At 43.5% G+C, this 24,332-nt stretch overlaps 1 protein-coding gene across 4 annotated transcripts in view; it reads right to left on the bottom strand.

Moving 5' to 3' along the window:
- Nucleotides 1–24,332, bottom strand: part of RTN4 (reticulon 4) — a 40,488-nt gene that overhangs the window by 11,082 nt on the left and 5,074 nt on the right. The window contains exons 2-3 of one of the 4 annotated variants that reach the window (XM_063152738.1): nucleotides 15,144–15,200; nucleotides 11,925–14,354 (exon numbers count right to left, since the gene is read on the bottom strand). The exons of 1 other annotated variant lie outside the window; for it this stretch is intronic. In XM_063152738.1, coding sequence (XP_063008808.1) covers nucleotides 11,925–14,354; nucleotides 15,144–15,200 — 2,487 coding nt within the window. Of the gene's footprint in view, nucleotides 1–2,323; nucleotides 2,507–5,768; nucleotides 5,950–11,924; nucleotides 14,355–15,143; nucleotides 15,201–24,332 lie in introns of those variants that run through there. 2 more of the 4 variants (XM_063152740.1, XM_063152741.1) reach the window with 2 other exon arrangements.

Here is a 24,332-nt window from a genome sequence, read left to right on the forward strand (position 1 = left end):
TAACTGTAAAACAGTTAATCACAGCTTGGAACAGATCATTTGGATGACTGTAAAAACATTTTAAAAAAATAGAATTTGTCTATTGTTTCTTGCAGGATGAAAACACAGTCATGCTCCAACATCCAACACCTGGTAGCCTCTGTAGGCAAAGTCTGTGTAACCCTTTTGTAGGTACAATGTGCCAAAGCCCCTGGGGCTGGGGTGTGTTTTCCCAGACGTTCAAGAGCTGAATTCTTTCCAATTATTCCAACACGGAAAGATGAAAACCATGGCCAGAAACTTAAACCCACCCTAATGCAAAGTGTCCAACCTCAATATTTAATTCCCATTTCAGCAGAAGTTCCCTGCAGCCCCACAGCCAGAGCCAGGCTCCAGCTGCACCAAGACCTTCAGTTTATCACAGAGCAGAAGTGCTGTGGAAAGAACAGCCTCACCCCTGCAGCACCATCCATCCCACTCCTTCCTTCCAGCCTGGCAGCCTGTGCTGTGCCAAAGCCATCCCAGCAGGCAGGAGGCAGCCAGATCAGGGCCTGGCGCTGCCACCATGTGACTGCACAAACATATGGGGGCAGAGATAGAGCAGCACTGCCCGAGGCAACGCTCCTGCTCTCCCAATCCAAACTCCTCCTGCCACTGCAGCCCAAGCAACACAACCTTTCCTGCCAAGCAGGCTCCAAGCAACACAACTTTTCCTCAATATTTGTAAAAATCAAACGAATAACATCAACTAATTGTAGATCTGTTGTTGTGTGGGTTGCAATCCCAAAACTTAACTTTTTGTTTCGGTTTTTCCTTTGCTTCCAGACACAAAATAATCTATTGTGTTACTGCACACCTTGCATTAAACATCAACAAAATGGTGTGATTGACCCAAGAATCCTTGTAAACCTGCAAACCTAAACTAAGCTAAACCTGGGTGAGATCTTCACAACCAGTCTGGCCAAAACCAGTGGATTTTGTGTTCTTGAATCATGTAAGGAATCTTTAAAAAAAAATAAACCTTTTTTTTTTTGAGCATTTGCTGCAAGTACTAAAACTGTGTTTATTTTTAAATGCTGCAATTTGAGCATCCATGCACTCGAATGTGGTGCTGCCCCTGTATCAGGTGACACATTCAGTATGTGCCCTGCCTGCAGACAGCTTTACTTGTGTAAACGAGCTGCTCCCTCCCCTCTGCACAGCTTTAAAGCTGTGGGTTCTTCATAGGAAATCACTTATTCCATGCATTAATGCATTATCCCAGCTATAAGGAATGTATAGAGAGTAATTCATCTATGTGACAGTTCCAGAATGCCAGAAACAAAGGTGCATTGCTGGAATTAAAGCACACAGCAAAAGCCAAATGGCCTTTAGCGACCCATCAAGTCTTTTGTTCTCGGTAATCAATAAGAAAAATCCCCACGCCAGGAGCTCCCGGACCAGTTAAGCTGCTCATAAAACATTTTTCCTTATTTCATCTCCACTCCTTTTGGAGAAGGACCAAACAAGCGGAGGTTTAATGACAAACGGATCTGGTATCATCGTAAATTCCTCAAAGGAAATTCGATGTTTAAGCCACTGAAAAACTGTTTTGTAATTCTGCAGTCCAAGAAAGCAGATGAAGCCACTCATCTGTATTCTCTAATTGATCAGAAACAAGTTATTTGCATTTCTTTTGAAAGGAAAAGATTCAAAGCATTATTAGAAGCAGCTTTCTGGTTTTAAATTAACACCCAAGATATTCACAGACTAAAAATAAAACCAGAAACACAAAAAACCCAAACCCATTTTCAGCAACAGCCTTGCAACATCTTTCCTTATGGAAACAGTTCTGAGTTGCATTTTACACAATATGAAGTATAATAAAATAAATAATATTAATGCACGTCTTGCAGGCCTATTCTAAAACAAGAACAGCTGCCTACATTTGGTAAGCACGAACTGTCACTTGGCACGTCTAAAAATAGTCCTGTACCATCCGTGCCTTACATGCACAACTCATCCAGTTACATTTTGCTTTTAAAGCAAATGCTACGATAGCTTTGGCGCTGTATTTTTTAAAGTCTTTTCCTTTCAGATATTTAACTTAAAACTGAGCAAGTCATATCGGGTTTTAATGCCAAAAACAAGCGGTTTGATATATTCAACCTGATAATCCTCTTTTTAAAAACCCCTGAACCAAGCAACCCTGTCTTGTTTTTTTTGGTTTTTTTTTTTTTTGGGGGGGGGGGGAGGGGGCGGTTCGTTCGGGTTTTGTTTTTTTTAAGGAAGAGCAATTAAAAGCGAGACCCACGAGCGAGCCGAGCTCACGTGTAGCACAGAAAAGCAGGAAAAAGGAACTAACCCGTTTTGGCATCCATCTTGAGCGTGCAGCGAGCACCCAGCCCTGGCACGGCTCCGCTCCCGGCGCTTTCCACTTCCTGCGAGGGCGCTGCGAGGTCGGAGCTACGCAACCTCCGCCCGCTGCCATCGCCAATGGCCGGCAGCGCCCGAGCCCTGGGAATGCGGCTGCACAATGAACACCCGACAGCTCAGCTCCCCTGCAGCCGGCACTTACAGCCCGACACACCCGGCTTCAGCGCCAAAGAAAGGCGGCTTGTGTCAAAGGGATGGGGAGAAAAAAACACCATGCGATTTACAGGCGTTGTTCCACTGGAACCTTGCTGTGACGCCAGAGGTAGGAACGGATCCTTTATGTTCTCCCAGTAACAGCGAGGGGCGCAGGGAAGAGCCTTTCGTGGCTCGGTTTAGCGTTGTGCCAATGGAGAAATGGGACACAGCGCTGAGAACAGGCAGCTTTCAGCACAATGTCCCATCTGTCACCGAGCAGGAAAAGCTGCTGGGCAGAAAATCCACGACAACAAATTGCTCAGAGAGGCCTTTTCCACTTCCATATTCACACAGGATGTGATCTTCAAGGTTTCCACTGATCTCCGTGCAGAGAATCCCAGTGCTGACCCCACACAGCCCAAGCCCCAGGAGAAGCCATCAACCATCCATCCAGTGGTTGGTGTGTCCAGCACCACCACAGCCTGGGGTGTGACATTTTCAAGGCTTCCTGCATCAGGATGATTATTCCAAATCCTGGTTAACATCCTAACAGGAGCAGAGACTGGGCCACAAAATTGCAGCCTCTGTTTACCCCATCAGATGCACAGGAAGCCAGTTTGGTCCTTCATTGTCTCCTTGCAAGCCAGGAACAACACCAGCTCCTGGCTGGAGAAACTGGGTGGTGACAGCAGGACAGCAAGTGGTGCCAAGCACGTGGGACTGCCACCAACAGAGCTGTCCCTGTCCCAGGCATCCCTGAGCAGCAGCACATCCAGCAGAGCCATGGGCAGGTGCTGGGTGCCAGAGGGCACAGAACAAGGCTGCACCACACACAGCTCAGGCCTGGCACATCTGCACCACAACCCCACAAAAAAAGTGATACAGATTTCACAAGAACATGCCAAAACAAGGCAAACACTACCAGATTCTCAATAAAAAAAAAAATTAATTCTCAGATAGTACCTAATGAGCCAAAGCAACATTTTCCTTTCATTTCTACTTGACCAGATACTCGTGCATGTGTGCACAATGTACCAACTGGGAAAGCCATTCCAAAGCCCCAACTATTCATGGTAAAGGTTGCCTATGCAATCTTTGCCATCAGTTAATGAAGTTAAACCAAAATTCAGAGAGATTTCTGCTCATCAATTAGAAAAGAATGCTGGGATAACCTGGAAGTATAGCTGTGCTGTTCACCATACCATCATATCAATATTCAGCCATTAAAACCTGACAATGCCTTGAAATCATTAAAAATTAAATAATACATGTTACTTTTTAGTGCTAATTACTCCATAGGGCCTATATCTTCAAGAGCATTAAAAATTACAATCATGCTACTCCCAGGGTAGACCTGTTTCATCCTATCTATCTAGATGATCAATACCACAGGTATTAATCAATGCCAAAGGTTGTACCACTTGCATTATGCTTGTTCCTCAACTACAACACATTAACCAAATCTAAATTTAAGATTATATTCATTAGGAAGCAATGTTTCAGCTGCAAAGTCCAAGTACAAAGTGTGGTTTTTGCTCGTCTAAGGTTTTAGATTTAATTATTTTTTTTAGTAATTTTTTGCATGGAAAGAAGCATGTTGCAATATTTGCTTCTTTATTTATTTTGGGGCTGGATGAATAGTGCAATCAGTCCCTGAACTTTACCCATCATTTTCCATGCCACTGGAGCCTGACTTAAGGAAGGAAGAATGTGAAACACAGTATCTTCATCTTGTTCTAAACAAAAGAAAAGCCCCTCTAAACCAGGTTTCAACAGCAGCTGTAAAAGGAGAGGAACCAGGGTCTTCTGCTTCCCCCAAACCCTTCATTTCTGCTTCCATTTTCTTGTAGATCTGATCTCTGCTCAGGATGGGCAATTCAGGGGTTTTAAACCAAATCAGACTCCATTATTGTCAAGGCCTCAAATTCCAGGGTTGGAAATGTGCTTTCAGATCAGCACCACCCCTGCCAGGCTGGGTGTGAAGGAAACCTGAAAATTAGGCCTGAAGACATAAAAAGGGAACTCGCCTTCCAATTTTCACCAAAACCTTCTGACCTCAGCCCTCTTTTCTTTTTTCCCTTTCCTTCCTTTCTTCTCCACAAATTTCAGGCCTGACGTATGAAGCCTTGAACATTTAAATTACTTACATATCAACAACAATATATTACTAAACACTGCATCATATTTTTCCTATTATTTTACAGCCCCTTAATAAAAGATTAAAGTTTAAAGAACATGATTTTGCAGAGGCAAGTGATCCAAAAAAGTCCTTCAGGACTTTTTTTGGTATATATTTAGGTTCTGAAAAAGCATTCTATAGATTTCAGAGAGCTGGCAATTTTGTCCAAGTAGAATATATTTTAAAAAAACAGATTTTGAGCAATAATTCCCAAAAAAAGAGGAAAATGTCACAAGCACTGACCCCGACAGGGCCCTTTAAAATACATTTAAGTATCCAGAGATAATTAATTTTTTTTAAAGCTTGTCCTGTTGGTAAAGTATGAAGATTACTTATTCAAATAAGGCTTAAACTCTAACACACTGAGCACTAATGTAATGATCCACAGAGATTTACACCGGAGATCTCCCATTGGTGCTTACAGGAACAAAGGTCAGCACCACACTAATTTAAGGTCAGCTACTTATTTACCAAATCAATTTAATATTATGGCTGTAAATTCTGAAAAATCAGACACAGTTTTACCTAGAATTTGACAGAATTATGAAAGATCCAGAGCAAACGGGATTAAGGGTATATTTCAAACAGATTTTTAGAGAAAATATCCCCACCCTGCTGTGGTCTGCATGCAATTTCTCCTCTTAAAAATATTAAAACATGACCAGCAAATTACATGGGGTTTTACAGTTAATGGCTAGTATTGTTAGATTATTAATAATCTCGAAATTTCCAAGGAGCACGGACTAAACTGGGACTACGCCGGTATTTGTGCCGTGCATACCAAAACAAGCCCTTCATTAACATGCTCTGTAGGGCTGGAAAAGATCTGCAGTGTCACACAAGCCATTTCACCTACATAAAGTATTTATTCTTTTGCATTGCTCCTATTTACCCATTTTAACCTGCAGCTTTTCTAATTCTGCACGCGGCACAAAGACACTCCACACCTTCGGCTACATTTCACAATCAAATAAATACACACTACAGACACCATTTGCTGAAAACGACCCGCGGCATCTCAAAGGAATAAAATAAGCAAAGAAGGTGAAAGAATAAATACCCTTATCCTTCCAAGTGCCCGGCTGACTGTCCATCTCTCCAGCTGGGATTATCAATTATGCATTCCAAGAGGGGAGAGCTGCGGGAGAAGTGCCCTGCAGCCCAGGGAGGGAACCATGGGCTTCCCCGGGCTCCGCAGTGGTGCTGCACTGGTGCTGCAGGAGCGGGTCAGCTGACGGGGTGTGGAGCTGACGCAGTGCTGGCACCGCACGGCCCCGCTGCGCCCGGAGCGGCGGCACCGAGCGCCGGCACGGGGGGAGCGGCTCCGGCGGCACGGGGGGAACGGCTCCTCCCGGCCCCGGGAGCGCCGGCACGGCGGGAGCGGCTCCTCCGGCACCGGCTCCTCCTGGGGCTCCTCCGGCACGGCGGCCCCGCTCCCTGCACGGACGGCAGCGAGGGCTGCAGAGCCCGGCCGCGCTAAGCGGCTTTTCGCCGCCCGACTAAAAGTAGTCACCAGACGAGCTTTAAATAGATTGCTTTTCAAACAGAGGTTCGAAGGCGTTTACAAACCTCCCAGATGTATGGCTTCCCCTCGGGGTTCTGTAAACTAATGTCTGCCTGCTGGAGGAATAACAGAGACGCCTTTGTAACACTTCTCCCTTCACAACAAGCAGCGTGAAGGGAAACAGAAAAGGACCCTTTCTGTGCCTGCAACAAAAGCAGAGGCTCATGAAGAGCACGATTAATCCTTTTGCTGGTATCTTTAGTCCCCAGGAGCTGCTCAGCCGTATTTGTTCCTCTTAAGGAAGGCTGCAGAAAAAGTTACTCAGCCCTTTACCTAATTCCTACCAGCAAACATCTTCCCCTTTTTTATTTTACATCAGCATTCTCTGTTGGCAGCTGCAGACCTGACAATTGACTTCCCTTCATTTACATAAAAACAGGAACCTGACAGTTTGCAGTACCAACATAGAGAAAGTAACATTTGGGAAGTATTGCACAAACAGGAGAGGAATGTGAACTACAACTCCAATTGTGAAAGAGAAGAGTTGTGGGAATCCTGATGTCATTTTGTTTCCATCCCTGCTGAAAAAAACCCACTATTTCTTTTCCAGTTTGGATTTTCTCCTTAAAATCTGGAGCTAACAACAGGAAGCTAAAATCTTCCCAGGACTGCTCTAAAGCCTCTTAACAATCTAGTACACCATTTTCTTAAGAACTAGAAAAGGGCATTCCCACGTTTCCATGAAAATACTATAGACCAGGATGGCTAGAGATCCCAATTCAGACCTTAAATAGACAATTTCACTTTTCATTAGAACAATCTTGCATTGAGAAAGATTGCTACAGAGACCCAAAAGCCCTGGTTGACTTCAACTGCTACATAAATGTAAAGCCTCCTTTGACAGCAAGACCAGTTACATCTCTTTTTAACTTACACAAGGATGTGCATTTCAGTTCCATTTTCAACAGGTAAATCCAAACAAATCCAAAATAGGAGGGAAGTAGGGAGTGTATATTCAAACATCACAGTGCAAGCAAATGTGAAAAGTTGCACTGTACAAAAAGAAGAATACAAAATATGTCTGAGAATCCATGTCTGTCTTCAAGCTGAACTGGAAACCACCAAAACCTGTGAGTCCCCCCCTCCATATTTGCACTGTCACTAAACTTGCAAAAAACATTGTGCTTTCAAAGGTCTTTCCATTAATCGTCAAATTTCTAAAGATACCAGATTAAAGCCTCTTCATTTCATGTTTATATTCTTTATATCTTTTACTTAAAATAGTGCATTTATGCAACTCTGTCTAACCAGAGTTCATTGTGGCCACAGCAGAGCAGCTGCACCACCAGTCCTGTTTGTCCCATCTCCAGTGTCCCCACTGCCCCCAGGAGTGCCCCCTGGCTTCCAGATCCTCCTCTTGCCTCTGCATACTCAGGGTTCATTCTCACCCCTCCATGCAAACACACCCAGATGAATCCATCTCCCATTTCAGGCAAGAGGGGCCCTTACACTGCACATAACCTGGGCACCAGCACTGCCAGTGTTCTGGAGGAGCTCTGTTTTCAGCAGGGACACTGCACACCTGCCCCTAGAGCATGTCTGAACACCAGCTACAGAGGAGGTGCCATTATCAGGCCCCCCAGAGCAGTCAGACACAATCAGTTCTGGACATGTGTCATGGCACACCCCAGCTCCAGGAGCCCTGCCTGGCAGGGTGAGTGCTTTACTCACTCCCTACTCACACACTGAGCACCCTGAGCAGGCACTGAGAAGAGCCCTGCAGCTCCCCCAGTGCTGGTGCCTACAGGGCAGAGATGGGAACTTGGCCCACATGTTTCATTTTCTCCCTAATTCTGCCACTCTGAAGGAACTTCCCCAGGCTTTGCTCTTTCAGCAGCCTCATGGCACAAGTGTTTGCCTCTCAACAGGGGCACAGGAGCTCTAATGAAACACAGCAGGTCTGTGTCTTTTCTTCAGAAAAATGTCACTCATTGGGTTTGGTTTTTACCCTCATTCCTCCTCCTTCTCTGCAAATTCTCTTCCCTCTGGAACTCTCCATTTATTACTATTTACCTGGTAGCATAAATGATTACCTGAACAAGCAAAGAATCTAAGAGTACAATGAGATGAAATTAAATCAAGATATTTTATGGTGAATTAAATGGAATTTTACCAATTCCTTCTGAAAGAAACTCAGAGATGTTCTAAGGCATTTTTTCCTCCAGTGAGAAACAACAAACAAACCCAAACACCTCCTATCTGCTGAGTGGTGCCATTTAACTCACCACAAACACAGAAAATAACAGAAATTCCCCAAATGGGTACAGCTGGTATCTGGCAGAACTTCCAATGTCCTTTATGATTCACACAGCTGCAATGACCTGGTTTCTGTTACAGCATCACAGGAAGTATTTGGTTTCTGCTCCCATGTTGTAGGAGGAAAAAGAAAGCTTCACCTTTGTATTTGCCCCCCAAGAAAATCCAGGAAATGTAAAATATTATTAATTAGCTGGATTTCTGAGTGCCTGTAATGAAAGCAGATAAACCAGTTAGATTTAATCTGAAGGGAATGTCCACAGAGATGGTGGTTAAATTCACCATGAAACAAGGGTGTTCTGGGAAACTGAGTGTCTTGATGGTAAAGATCTTAGCATTACTTCCAAATATTACTGTAATACTCAGCATGGACACACTGAGGGATTTAAACTGCCAATTTCCATTTTAGTACATTACTTTGTTGTGGCCAGAGGTTTTGAGTCTCTAATTCAATAATATCAAAACCTCCACCTCGCATCATGGGCCTGGGGAGGATTAATGATCTGTATGAGAAGAAAGGCTGTGCAACAGAAGGGCTGGGATATGGAATGTGGATATTTAGCTTTCACCTCTCCAACTCATTTCAGGAGTTGGGAATTCTCCAAAGGTGGATAGTTCCCTTCCCGTCCGGCAGGCGCTGAGGTCCCACTGCGGTGACAAACACTAGATGGCATCAGAGCCCTGTCCCCAGGCTGGCCCTGACCCACGGCTGCCCATGCTTGGTGCGCACACCTCCTGCAGGAGCTGGGCAGCAGCACCTGAACCCCCAGGAACTGCCCTCGGGGCTCCCAGCTTAGCAGGCAGTGCTCTGGTGGAGCTCAGGAATGCGAATTTGAGGTCTGGGGAGGGGCACGGAGAAGCGAGACTATTTGCTCAAAGCCAAATACAACAGCTATTGAGAAATACAAACTTGGGGGAAAAAAAAAAAATCACTGTATTCAAGACAGCAGAGATTGCTGGTGTTGCAGGGGTTGTTTGCCCTTTAAATTGTCCCAGTTTTACATACAGTTCTGAATTTGTTTGGGCTTGGGTTTTTTGCTTTTTTGTGTTTCTTAAATCTGTCCAGGTTACCCAAGGGTGTGCCAGGCACCATTTAACAAACCTTCTACCCAGAATACTCTTCAAAGTTTTACATTTGCTTCAGTGAACTGGATAAGTTAAAAAAGTATCTGCAACCTTTTTAGAATCCCTGTTAGCTCCCCACAGCCCACTGGGGCTGTGGGAAGTTACAACACACTGGCATTTAGGTTAGCTTCCAAAAAATAGCACTGTTAAGTAAGCATTCCACAACCTTGGATTTAAGTGCACCAGTAAGGCAGCTCAGATTAAAGCTTTAACAAGCATCAGTCACACCATCACACCAGCTGAATTCCACAAGTCTTAAGACACAGTGAAATCTATTTCAGTTCCACTGATGGGCAGGGAAAAAAAAAAAACCCAAAGAACAAAGGTAGACTCAGAAGGCCAAACACATGCACAAATGCAGTTGGCCTTGTGATAAACAATCCTTCCTTGTTAGCTCTTCAATGATACTCTGAAATTGTGCCTAGGCAGTGTGGTATTCAAAGCAGACAACTGATGTTGTTTGTGGCTTGTCTCAGAAGTCCAGTTCTGTATTTTGCAACACAACAGAGTGTGAAGAAAAATCTAGAAAAAAAAGGCCCATTTTTTGAGTTAGTATCCTCATCTATTTAGCTTTAAGCAAATGTTCCTCTGGGAAGAAGATTTTTTGCTTTACACCAAACAACCCAGCCTGTCAGAAATGCAAAGTGCAGCTGCTCTCCAGAGTGAACACAATAATTGTAAGGGGCTGCAGCTCCCCAGCCCAGCTCCCAGCACACTGACAGAGCTGGGCCCTGTCCCTGCACTGGGCATGGGTGGCAGAGCAATGGCACTGTTCAAATCCTGTCTGCTCTGGCACTGGGTCTGTGCAGCTCCTGGGGCAACTCCCACAGATGGGACAGCAGCAGCTGTGTCACCTCAGAGCCACAGGGAGGGGCTGCCACCCCCAGCCTGCTGCATCTATGCCATGATTAAAGACCCTTCCAAAGGGCTTCTTTTAAAACAACTAACACAAATGCTTTTATATTAAGTGCAGTGTTTTGCTTTGGCTTTTTTTAAAAGTAGTCTGAGCTCCAAGCAATTAACCCCTTGACATGAAGTCCAAGACATACAGCTGCTCTCTAGACAGTTCTGTCTGCTGGAAGCCTGAGGAGCCTTCACAGAACACACAGACACACCAAGAGTTTTAACAGTGCAGATTATCAATGAAGGGAAAAGCAAAACTCTCTCCTTTCTGCCTTACCAGTACATATAGAGGAGGAGAGACAGAAGACATGACAAAGGTAAATATAAAAAAATACATTTTCTACCTTATTTCCCAAACCAATTTCAATGGCACCAACACTGATGTTCACTTCAACATGCACCTGCTGTTCCCTTCCAACTCAGGGTATTCTGTAATCCTATTTTATGAGCTGTAGGCTGCAGCTACTGCATAAATACAGTACTGCTGCTGAGTCAAACTAGCTCCTGCTTTTCTATTTAGAGCACTGTGCTTTCTGCAGTAGGTGTTTTTTTGGTGTGATTGCTTCTGGTCAAAGCTTAAGTAGCAGCAGAGTGCTGCGATATCAAAAAGCAAAGTACTCCTCTAGTCTACAAAAAGCTGGGAATTCATGAGGTGTTCAGTTTAGAGAAAAGGTTACAACTTCCTGCTACTATAACTGCACATTACTGTAAGAAAAATTAACTACACTGAAGTGGAAGTCCACCTGAAAAGATAAACAGAGATTAATACCTGTGCTGTACAGAAACCAATTTTAGTGTTTGCAGAACACTCAACTTCTTAATGACCACTTTTTCAGTAACCTGCATACTCAGCTCCCTCATGTTCACCCTTTGTTTAAACCACAGGCTGGACATGCACAGACTCTTTTCCAGATTCCAGGCACACACAGGAGCAGCAGGGGTATTTTCCTGAGTTTCACACTCTGATGTCTGAACTGTTAATGAATGAAAAGGAAAAAATGCCTCTTCAAATCACGTGCACAAGCATCCCAGATCCAGAGTTTGGGAGGCCACCCCATGCCCAGCCTGGGGACAGCCATGGAGGGGCCTGCAGTGGGCAGTCACCTATTCCTGCATCCACAGACCATGAGCAGCAGAGCTGGAGGAGAAACCTGGAGATGCTGAGTCCATCCCTGATAAACAGAAAAAAGGTACTAAAGCAATCAGAATATGAAAAAGGTACAAGTGCAGGCAGTGACATTTTCTGTTACCCTTGGCCTACAGAGAAGTTTACAGAAAGTGATTTAAAAATACTAAGTCAAGGCATGCTTAAGTTTAGCTAAAAAATTATGCAGATCAGCAAACTGCAAGACAGCGTACACAGATTACCTGAAGACTTATTCAGCTTTGCTGAAAATACAGCAGTAGGTTTTTTCTTTTCTTTAACAGAAGCAGCTTCTTTCTCAGCTTCCTTCTCAAAAGCTCCTGGTTTTACTACACTGACTATCTCTTTTTCAGCAGATAAAGGTGAGGTATCTGTGGCTGGTAAGGACATGGTGGATACTTCAGGCACTTCTCTGTCCACAGCCTCCAAAGACTTTTTCAAGGCATTGCTATCTTCCTCAGCTTTTACCTCTACATTCTTCACAGAGAGATCACAGGGCAGCTCTGGGCAAGGCAGCTGCTTCTCACCCTGCATCACCTTACTGATGTCTTCACCTTCATCTTTGTGCATTGTCTCTCTGTCAGCGGCTTCTGTCTCAAACTCAGGAACAGCTTTAGGATGACCTAACATCACAAAGTCTTCTTCCACTGAGACTGGGGAAGACTCCATGGGTGAGAGAGCTTTGTCATCTCCTGTTTTTGGTTCCATAGCAACAGATACATCAGCTGAATAAGCCAAAGCATCCAGCTCTTCCATTTGAAGAGGAATCTTATCTGCCTTGGCTATTTTTGCAGGTATTGGCTCAGATGGTGGAGCAGCAACAATTTTGGAAGAGTCCAGCTCAGGTTGGAATGACTCTAGATAAGGCTTGCCTGTGGCAGCTACTGAATCCACCAGTCCTTCCTCCTCCTGTTCCTCATCAGTTGCAATGCTCTCAGTGGATTTACTTTTTAAGAGGAGAGATGGATCTTCCCTTGCTTCCTCAGCAAAGTCAGATATCATTTGGCTATTAAACAGGCCAGCTTTTCCAAACTCTGGAGATGGGGTTCCATCCAGTTCCTTGTCTTCAGGCACATCCTGAGAAATGCTTTCTGTTACTGGCGTCTTGGAATACTCTGTGAAAGATGGAGAAGGAGATTCACCAGAGACCTTTGTTCCCTTAATTAAGTCACATGCAATAGATATATAAGGAGTCTCCAGATCTTCAGGAGTGCTGCTGCTCTCATCATCAGGTTGCTTAAATGCCAAGGTCTCCTTTGCTTCCTGGGCCTGTGTCAGTGGTACCTTCACTGCCTCTTGGTATACAGGAGGTTTCTCAGCCTCTTTTACATTCTCATACTTGGCAGTGGGCATGAATGTTTCTAGTGGGGAAGCTTCCAGCTGCACAGCAGATGCCTCTGCCCCAGCAGTGCCGGTGCCCAGCGGTGCTTCCATAACAATATCGGGCAGTATGGGCGATGGAGCAGCCTCTGAGCCTTCGAAGGAGGGGCAGATTTGTGCCGCGGGTTTCAGAGTCTCCTGTGCTGCCTCTGAGGTTTGCACCAAGTCAATCTTGGTTTCATAAGCCAGCTTTGTGCAGGCTGCATCGTGCATCTCGTAGGCCTCCTGCACCAGATCAGGAGTGAGACCCTCGGGCATGTTTGTGGCACTGTCAGGTGACACTGGTGGGACCCCCTGTGCTTTGGCAGGCTCAGCTCCCTGCCCTTCCTGCCCACCTGCTCCAGCAGCAAAATCACCTTGCTCTGGGCCCGTCTGAGCTTTCAGCTCTGCAATTTTTTTCTCATCGTCGGTTCTATTTTCTGAAATGCCTTCCTCTAGTGGAGAAAGAGATTTGCCTTTGTTACCACCAGGACTTGGAGAAGAGTCAAATTTAGTACAAGTGATGTAAGGTTCTTTTACAGCTTCTGGGGTGCTTGGGAAGGAGGGCTCTTCAGCACTGCCTTCACTGTCTCTTTCATAATCCTTCTGCACAGTCAGCTTACCCACGCCATACTTGTCATCCAAACTGCTCTCCAGCTTAGCATCTATCTTCCTTCCAACATCCTCTCTCATGCTGCTCAGTCCATGACTAGCACCTTTGACTTCCCATATTGGCTCATAAGGTTTGAAGTCTGCATATTCTTCCCTCTTAAGAGGGTCTTCTTTCAGCAGCCCTTTTTCAGCATGATCACCACCTCCTCTGTACTTGTCTTTGTTATAGAAGAGATCTTCCTCATTTCTTTCAAATATATCTTGGGGAGATTCTGGAGACATTTTCAGCTGCTCTGCAGGTGTTTTCTCCAGGTTAGGTAATTCTTCAGGGCCCTCTAGCTGTGTTTTTTCTTTAGCTGGAGATAAAATGGCTGCTTCTTTAGCAAATGGGGATTGTGAGTATTTAATCTCAGAAATGTCTTTATCATTTCCCTCTGCAAGAAAGGGGTTTGTGGCATTTTTCACAGGTTCTTTATAAACCTCACTGGAGCTCTCTTTGTAAGTGCCTCTTGCAGGGAATGCATCTGAGATGGTGCCAAAGGCTGCATGCTCTTTAAAGGGATCAGCTGAGAGAGGAGAGAAGGAGGGAAGAGAAGGAGCAGGATCACGTGGGACTGCAGTGAAATCCTCTTGCCCCAGAGCCTTAGTGCTACCTGGCTGCTCCTGCAAGTCCATAACTCTTTCTGTGACCGTGGATAGAAAGGAAAGTTAGAGAATGCAAGTGCTCTCAAAGTCAGTGCAAACTTTCAACAGGTTCACAGGATTTTAGCTACTAAAAGGCTCTTCCAAGCTCTACGTGGATACTATGAGCCATAAATACACACTATCACTTAAAGCTATTCTACTTCACTTCTAGCAGAGAGGCTCAAGAAGCAGCAACTTTATGCAGTGCAAAGGTCTCAGTAAAGCTGAAGATGCCCAGACAAGTACTGGGGCAATATTAACGAAGCCAGAACAGGAGGGTGGCAAGGGCAGACAGAGACAGGGGGTGTGTGGATGCTTGGGCATAAACATATTGCACAAACATGTGCCAGCAAAGTCTTTTTTTGACACCTTTTTTAAATTTGTAGATGGTGTACTTAATAAAAACCACTAAACCAATACTACAGGTGCAAATTTTACTTCTTTAAAATACTGCAGAAAGTTACTATAGATTAAATCTTTCTGCTAAATCAGTAAAGCAACTATGCTCTGATGTATTAACCTGTTAACAGTACCAACTTCTCTCCTACATCAAGGGTCCAAGAATTCACAGATGGCTGAATTCTTGTTTATGAAACTGTTTACCACATAAACAAATGAATGAATATTAAAATCTGGAATAGATCAACCAAAAAATCCAAACTGAAAAATGTGACAGAGGCTATTCTTGGACCCATGCTGACTTTTAGCAGAAGCAGACTAGTGGGAAAGGGTTAATGAGGTCAGGAAGGCAGGAGGTACTCAGACAAAGGGGAGCAGAAAGAACTTGCCTGCAGAGGAGTGCATCAGAGGCGCAGGTGTAGCAGGAAGAGCAAAAAGGGTCTCATCTGAAAAACAAACAAATAACCTCAGCAGAAGGAAGGGCAGGGTGAAGAGGGGAGAAAGCACCCAAGGAGTGAGTTCCCAGCAAACCCAACAGATCAACAGCCAACACCCAAGAGAACCAGGGAGCACCATCAGCAGAGCCAGGTGACTTGGGAGAGCCCACACCCAGATTTCCCCATTCACAATGGGATCTTTACTGAGGGATCTCCACCCTCCAAGCCAGTGACCAACCACAGGGTGAGACACTCCTTGGCAGCCACTCTTATTTCCATTCCCTGGCACAGCACTGGGCATTGCCAGCTGCCATTGCCAGGGGCACACTCACTTAGCTCTCCCCACCCAAGGTCTCTTCACACCCCCACACTTGTGTGAGAGCAGCCCCAACAAACTCCACCAGACACTGGTGAAAGTTCAGTGACTAAAGCAAGCTCTGAAACACCCCACAAACACAGCACTGCTCAGGCACAGCCATTCTGGGCCATACCTGCCTTATGGCTTTACTCTTTTCCTTTTGGTGTTCTACAGACAAGCCCCCAGAGGAAGCTGTTATTTTAAAGCCTTTTTTGACATGATTCAAGGAGAGTATTTGGCTTTGTTGAGTTTGCTTTAAGCCCAGTATCTCCCAAGACAAATCCAGTTCTCCAGTTTCCACTCAAGGCTGCAGTATCAGCCATCATGAGGAAACAGGCAAAGCAAAACCAGTCCTTCTCTGCATTTCTGTGCCACCAGTATTTTTCCCAGGTCCATCATGGCCTGTTGGCTTTACATTGATGTGACAACACCATCACTTAGGCAAATTTATTTCATTCTGAAAAGTGCATAAAGTTTTCACATTGAGGCTGGTAAAGAATATTTGCAATTGACATCAATTGCATTAGTAGAGAAAAAATTATATTAAAGCACTTAGATTTTTATTCTCAGTACAGACACCAACAATCTTTAATTTTGCTACTTGCCTGGACAAAATCAAGTACTGAAAAGGAGGTGGGGATATTTTTGGCTTGTTTTTTATTATTATTAAAAGCAAAGAATAATAGAAACAGTTTATTTTAAAAGACGAAAGGCAAGAGGTGAGAAATATGGTAGTTGCAGCAGCACATACATAATAACCAGTCAGACAGGGCATTAAGCTAAGCTGTGTTTTGGCACTAAACCATGACTTGTGTTGAAGTGATGCCACTTGCAGACATTCATGACCTGTCTGGCTCATTCAAGTTAATCCCAACAGCAATGTTCCAAAAATCCAGTCTCCTCACAACCTGCATTTCCTGTCACACTATACAGTCATTGGGTTTGTTTCACAGAACATTTATCTCTTGCTGTATTTTGTGGATTATAAATATCACCTGAAGACAACAGAAAACAGAGTAAGAAATAAAGCTGAGTGTAGGCCTTGGTATTCAGAAGGGTCCTCAATTCCTGCTGGGCCAAAAGCATTTCTACTCACTTTTCTAAAAATTACATTTTTCGATTAAGGACCATATAGAGAGAAACCTCAATTCCAAATTTAGAGCACATTAAAGCAGTGTCACAGCTCAATGGTGGCAAAGCTTTAAAGGACAAAAACCACACTGGAGGACAACTGATGGGGACGTGACACAGAGCCACAGACCTGCTACACCCAGTGCCACTCACTGCAGGCCCTTTGTTCCAGCAGCTCTTGGCTGCACTGGCTCACCAGGGTCCTTTCCACAAGCAGAGATTGCTCCTCAGCCCTCACCTCTCCCTCCTTCACATCATCCCAGGTGTACTGGAAGGAGTCTGAACTTTGGGGCAGCAGAAAAAGCAGGATGGACCTGATGGGACCAAATTGTGACCAGAAACCCAGACAGACCAACAGAAAAGGGACTTCCAAGGAAACCAACACCAAGGCAGTGGAGAGGAGGTGCTGGAAATGCAGGAGGAAGGGCAAACAAACATAGCAGATTCCACTGAGGGACAAGGAGGTGAAGGGGAAAACACACAAGTCATCCCTGAAAGGTGCTGCTCCCTTCCTATCCAAAGGCCAGCTGCAATCTCTACCAAAAATTCCACATTTAAAGTCTTTTGAACACTTTTCAGAGACAGAGGTTTCAGTTTCTGGGGAAGGGCACTGGGCTTAAGAGCAGGGGCTCACATTTTTCAGTGTTTCCTTTAGACAGCACAAGGCAAAAACTCCTCCTGAGGTGTGGCTTCCATTTACCCAACACAGTCCCATAAAATCCCTATGCCAGCCACTGAATTCCCAGGTTCTCTTAATGGAAAGATATTATGTCCACACCCAAACTTTATTTTCCACACATGGCTGGAGTGTGAAAAGAGATTACATAAAAGCAGTGTTTCCTAACCAGCCAAGGAGAACCACCCACTCCCTCCACCCACATCACAAAGGCATTTTTCCTGCTCAGAGGAAAAAGATAGAAGGGATTTTTGCTGCCCTTGTGGGCCCTGTGTAACACCTCCAGGCAAGCAGGGAAAATGGAGTAGGACAAGTCCCCATCAGCCTCGGTGCTGACTGGAGCACAGCTCTCTGCAGAGGGCAATTGAAGTGACATGGTGAAAGGGATTGTTCCCAGCACTGACACTGCTGGAGCATCCCCACCTCCCATGTGCAGGTAGAAACCTCTCAGAACACAGCTCTGTGGGTAAGTAGGACACTTCTAGGATCCATCACCAGCGGTGGCTTCTCCTATTTGCATCTCAATGGCAGAAATTAGGTGACAAAAAAAAAAAAAAAAAAAAAAAACACGACAGAACCAAGTAAAAAAACTTCTGAACACATCAAGCTCTGAGCAACAATATTGTCAAGCAGAAGCAGATATTCAAAACACCTTAACTGACATACAAAGTGAGTTTCACTACAAAAAACTTCACCCAAATACATACAGAAAACAAATCTAAGTGATCTTCTTACAAATCATAACTAAAAACAAATCATAACTTTTTACAAATCCTAACTAAAACTCCTTCAGTAAGATGAACTGCTCAGTTAACACTTCCAGCAGAAGACAGATTTTGTTTCATGAAACACAGAAGAATGAGACCTCAAAATGAACACAATCCCCATGAAAAGAGTTCTTACTCTAAGTTTTTCAGCCAAAAATTCATAATGGTGCAAGTTAGTAAAGTACTTTCAGCATTGCAGCCAAGAGAGAGGCTGACCTCTTATTTATGAGTGGTGCCACTTTATATGAGTTACTGAAGCACTCCAATTGATGGCTCTTAGAGAGAACTTTAGAGACTCAGCCTGACTGCCTGCCTGGTTTTAACCAGAAACATTCTGTAAATTTTACCTTGGATTTATGCAAATTAAATATTCCCTAAAAAAAAACCCCAAAACCAAAAAACAAATCACCCACAAATAGCCCTGTTGCTTCTTTCATTAGCATGAAGTGTCATATTTTAAAACTGCATTATGATTTCAGCTAAAACACAACGTCCTTCAATGAGAATCAGATTTCAGTGTTGTTTAAAAATAAAGAACCTGACACCAGCGTGACAAAGATGTGTAATTTTAAACCCTCATTTTCATTTTTGCTGATTTCCCACTAACTGCTGATGCTGTTACAAGATGCTGACATTATCAGCATAAAACTTAACATTTAAATACCAAAATCTCAGATAAAAAGTAGAGAAATAAATGGAGATTTCTCACACAACTAATGAAATTAAAAGTTATGTGCAAATATGTCCAGAGAAAAATGTTTAAAATTAAGTAAGTAAACTACAATTCCAAGAAAAGCAATTTATGAGAAAAGAGCCTTTTTTCTTCCCAAGAAACATACTTGCCAAAGGAAAGCAGAGGACTTCAGTCTAGTCAGAGAAAATAAGGACCGAGCCAGAACAATTCCTGTCCCTCCTCACTGGATTTGTGTAAGGGAAGGACCCTTCCCTCTGCTCCATGAGCCTCCTTCCAGTCAGCAGCAGCAGAACTGTGCTCACACGGCTTCATTGTTCTGCTGCTCTCCTCAATTTGTGTGTGAGCTCAGCATTGGAGCAGACAGAACCCACAGAAACACTGAGCCAGCCTCACCTGCTGCCCAGTGCAGCCTGGGCGGGAGCCTGCATTCGCCTGCTCGGTGGCAGTTTCAGCCTCCACAGCTCCAAAACCACTTCCTGGAGTGGATTGCTGGAAAATGCCTGCTAGTCTTAAAACAAAATGAGCAAAAATGGAGTCTAAGAATCCATTTCACCTTTGCAAGCCTTGGAAATGAGCAAGACACCAACTAACAGGCCAGGGACTGCTTTTGCCTTACAGACCTCCCACAGTGGGACATTGTGAAAGGCCTCTCCTGTTAACATAAATATTTAACAATAAAGGAAAAACAGGGGGAAATTAATACTCCAAGGAATGGCATCTGTGACATGACTCACAAGTTATGGAAAAGTTCCATTTGCAGCAAGCCCTCCAGGGCAGATATGAAAGAGAAATTGTTCCTTCGATGCAAACCAAGTAACTCATGTGCCCACAGTGGAGGCTGCCCCAGCAGCATTTCTAGCTCAAGCTGTTTAGCAACACACGTGGCCATTTAAAAGTTAATTATTTCAAGTTCTCAGATGCCTAATTTCCTACTGCAGTACAAAACAAGGGCACACAACTTCACAAGAATTTCCTGAGAAAAGTAGCTGCCTACACAAACTCCATTTAAATCATCTCCTGTTATGATGTGATTGTTCTAAATACGGGATTTCACCAAATATTTAAACCATTCAAGATGAAGAACATTAACTATTAATAGCAACTTTTCACATCATTAGATCAGGCTGCAGAGTCACAGCAAATAATTAGTTTTTCTCATTTGGCTCTTTTTAGTCACAGGTCTAAGTTTTTAAAAGAAAAGTTTCAAGTTTAGGAAACTATTTGGAAATCTTGGGAGGAAAGTGTGCAAGCTGCTACAGAGGATGGGAGTTGTTGAAGATTTAGAGGGGAAAATGGAGCTCCATTTTGGACACCCTGAGGGCATCACAGCTGGGATCACAAAAGGAACCAGACCTTTGATCATTAACAAACCCAGCTGTAGGTCATTCCAGCCCTGCATGGCAATTAGTGCAAAGTGGAATCATGCAGCACCTGCAGGGAGAGTTGGGCTGCACTATTTGAAGTGCATGAAGAAAACAAGTTCAAACGAGCATTTTAAACAGTCTGTTTCTGCAAACAGGTTTCCAGCAAATAACATTTTCTTCTTGTCTAAGCAGAAATCCATAATCAAACTGATTTATACAAGTTTTTTTTTTCCAATATCATTTTTACATGGTCCAATTTCACAGCTTCTCCTCTTTTAAAATAGCTCCACTTGAGGCAAGTTGTCCCTGCAAAGCACCGGGACAGAGGTGAGCTGTGGGCATTTCTTCTCCTTTTGAGCAGCTATTTAGTGGAAAGAAAGGCAATCCCAGTCCCCTGCAACACCCAAGTGCCAACCAAAGCATGGACAGAGGGACACAAGGAAGGGACATTAATCCTGGCTCTGTCACAATGCTCGCTGTTACAATTGCCATTAAGAACCCACCACCACGATGTTCCTAAAAGGCCACTTCAGTCACAGCCACCATTCTCACCTCACTCTTGTAACCATTTAGGTCAGTAACACCAGGGACAGGACCCAAAGCATTTCAGGGAGTGGTTCTCTAATGCCCCTTTCTGCTAAAAGTCCCTCATCCACTGAGTCACCCCTCAATCACTGAGTGTCACCCCTCATCCCCTCACAGCAAGGACAGGATTTTATCAGACATCTTTTGTTAGCAAAACTAAACAAACAGAGAAAAAAGTCTCACAGTTCAGCTCCAAAGAAGCTTTTCACTCCTCTCAGACCAAGAGCACACAGGATTCCCACAAACAGGATGCACGTACCTTTCCCTGCCCAGCAATCCACAGGAGCTCACCACGAGGAAGTGAAACCCTCTCAGGAACAAAGAGAAAACTGTTCTGCTGCTGCTCTGTTCTCCTCCCAAAGCTCAGGGAGGAGGAAATGACACAGCTCAGTACCACAAACCTTAGCCTCACTTTCCCCCTGCAAGGCACCAGCTCCAAGCACAGAAATTCTGCTTTATTACCCAAATTAGCATCAGGTGGTGGGCAAAGCCTCCTTTACTGAAGTCAGGTGTCCACAATTAACCCCAACTGTTCACAGCCCCTCTGATGGCCTGAAATACAAACTTCACACTCACAGCTATATTTAATATATAAATCAGGTGTCCACAATTAACCCCAACTGTTCACAGTCCCCTCTGAAGGCCTGAAATACCCACTCCACAATCACAGCTATATTTAATATATAAATCAAATAATAGCAAAGCAAAACCTTAATTTAGAACCATCTAAAACATGAGCATCCCCAGATTCAGCATTTACAGACATCAATTTATACTGTTTCAATGTGTTTGATTAAAAAGAAGCAGAAAGAAACAATCTAGCCAAGTACTCAGTCTTTGGCAACACTTGTAACCAAAAAAACCTAGATAATTCCTCTAAAAACTAAGTAACTCTTCCTTAAGACCCAGACACTATAACCATAAGTTGAAATAACAAAAAGAAATTGGAGTTCTGGCAGTGCCACAAAACAGAAAAATAGAGTAATTACATCAGAACTTATTCAAAGGCAGGAGGGCTAAAGAGCCATGCAAATCCTATCATTATGCAGACATTATCCAATTTAATTTTAGAGATTATACCAATCATAAGATTCCCTTTCACTGATTTGTACAGATGGATTTTTCCCTGCTTTCCCCACAATTAAACAAATTAAGCAGTATTTAGATGAGCAACCTTATCATTGCAGAAGAATGTATTTATTAGCTAAAATAATCTTTAAAGAATAGAGATGAGATGCTACTGATTTCTTTTGGCATCTCTTCCCAACACATTATCTTGTGTGACAAGCCTCTGACACAAGAGCTTACAGTCTGCAAAATAAAAACAATGGTGCATAAGATGTCTGATGGATGAGATATAGAGTAAGAACATGGACTTGGTGTAGCCATCAGTATCTGTAGAATATCTTTTGGTTAAAGGGGAACAGCAATGTGAAGATTCAGAATCTTGATGTTCTCCTGACTCCCAAGGGATCAGGTATCAACAGCACTACAATAGATTTTGGTCAATACAGGTTTTGCCCAAAAATTTCTTTTTTTTTTTGTCATTTAAAACAGAACACACAGGGAAACCCCAATTTTCTTATCTATCACCGTGATCTTTAAAGGAAGCCTTGGGTTTAAAGCATTTTAAACCCATCTCTGATACAAGTGCTTACAGTCTGCAAAATTTTAAAAAAAGGTGCATAAGATGTCTGATGGATGAGATACAGGGAGTTAGAACATGAATTTGGTGTAGCCATCAGTATCTGTAGAATATCTTTTAATTAAAGGGGGAAAGAACATGAAGATTCAGAGTGTTGATGCCCTCCTGACTCCCGAGGGGATCAGGTATCAACAGTAGATTTTGGTCAATAGAGCTTTTGTCCAACCATTTCTTTTTTTTAAATACACAGGGAAACCCCAATTTTCTTGTCCATCATTGTGATCCTTAAAGGAAGCCTTGGGTTTAAAGCCCTTTAACTCCATCTCTCTGAGCAGACCGGGCTGAAGCCCACAAAGAAGGAGCCTCTGTGCCACCAGTGCCATTTTTCTCCTCCCTTCTCTGCTCAGAGCCCCAGGCTGCCCTGCAAGGCCTCACACATCTCCCTCGTCTGTTTTCCTTGGCACTGCTCTCCTGCCACACACAGGGGACACACAGACACAGGCATGAAGGAATTTTCTCTCCTGTCAGAAAAGGGGAGAGCAGGGTTCAAGGAAAACTGTCACCAACCAGTGCTGGCTGGATAAGCAGGAGGATTTTGACAGACTGAGAACATTTTAACTGGCAACAGGAAAGTTTATATTTATCTCAGTCTTGTGTCTCATTTAAGACATCTTAACTAACATATTCTCCCTAGCTGATGGAGCTGATGACATGATTGCCCTGCTCATTAAAAAGCTGCCAGTAGAAGCTGGGAGTGTTTCAGACACAAAGCCAGTCTCCCAGAAAAACCATGGAGGTTAAACTGGTATTCCCAACACTTCTACATTGAGAGGGGAGATAAAATTAAAAGTATTTTTTCTTTATTTATCAGAAAGAAACAAATTGAGTTTAAACCATTAAAATCATGGGGAAAATTAGTAATTTAAAAACATAAAATCTAACCTAACTTAAAATCTTCATATTTTGACAGCTACAGTTGGCAGCAGATTGATTATTTCCATTTGAAAGATAAAAAACATTCTACTGAGATAATTTGATTTTCTCAGACCTTGTGAATATTAATAAGGCCATTATTTTATTGCTGTTGTAATAGTTCTTATTGATGGAAAGGACAATTAGAAAAGCCATCCACCAAGCATGTCATCTGTCTGGAGAGCAGGATCTCAGCTCTGGCTGTCCTATGCTGCCCTAAAAACAGAGACTGCAGAATAAGTAGGAAATATGCAGTGTTCCCAAAGCATACACAGTAGCCATTTCTCTTTTAGATCATAAACAAAGAAATTTTTTAAAAACTGCATTAAAACATTACTTTTCTACTGAAGTCTCACAGTTCACTATTTTTACTTGGCAATAATAGCTCTTTTTTTTCCCCTTTCATTTCTAAAGCAGCTTGAGAGTTACACAATTTTCCTCCTACTTCATGTATAAGCATTTCTGAATATCTTAAGATAATTTACCTGCAAGCTCCAAGTTGCTTTCCATTTTCTAGCCAATAAAAGACCAAGAACTGCTTCCTTGCCTCCAAACTAGTACCCAAAGGACATTTTCAGATTGAACTATCCTTTGCTAATTTTTCTGAGTTTCATAGTTACTATAGAAACCAGTCAGAACAAATAAAAAGAAGCTTTTGTCAAAATATTAACAGAAAATAAAGAAATTAACTCCAGCACACCAAGAGCTCCAGTTGAAGGTTACCCACCCTTTGTTCCTTCCCAGCAACAAAGGCCAGGATCACAGGAGACCCATCAAGCAGCTGGGTGTGGCAGAATGGACATGGAAACAGGCAAACAGCCTCAAAATCCCCTCAGAACTGTGTGGCCACCACCAGAGCCCCCCAGAATTCCAGCAGCAAGGGAACTGAGCTCCAGGGGTAAGAAGACTGATGCCTAAATGGCTTCTTCTAAGCAGCCAGGCTCTTGGA

This window comes from Melospiza melodia, chromosome 3, assembly GCF_035770615.1.
Source record: "Melospiza melodia melodia isolate bMelMel2 chromosome 3, bMelMel2.pri, whole genome shotgun sequence".
NCBI classification, from domain to species: Eukaryota; Metazoa; Chordata; class Aves; order Passeriformes; family Passerellidae; genus Melospiza; species Melospiza melodia.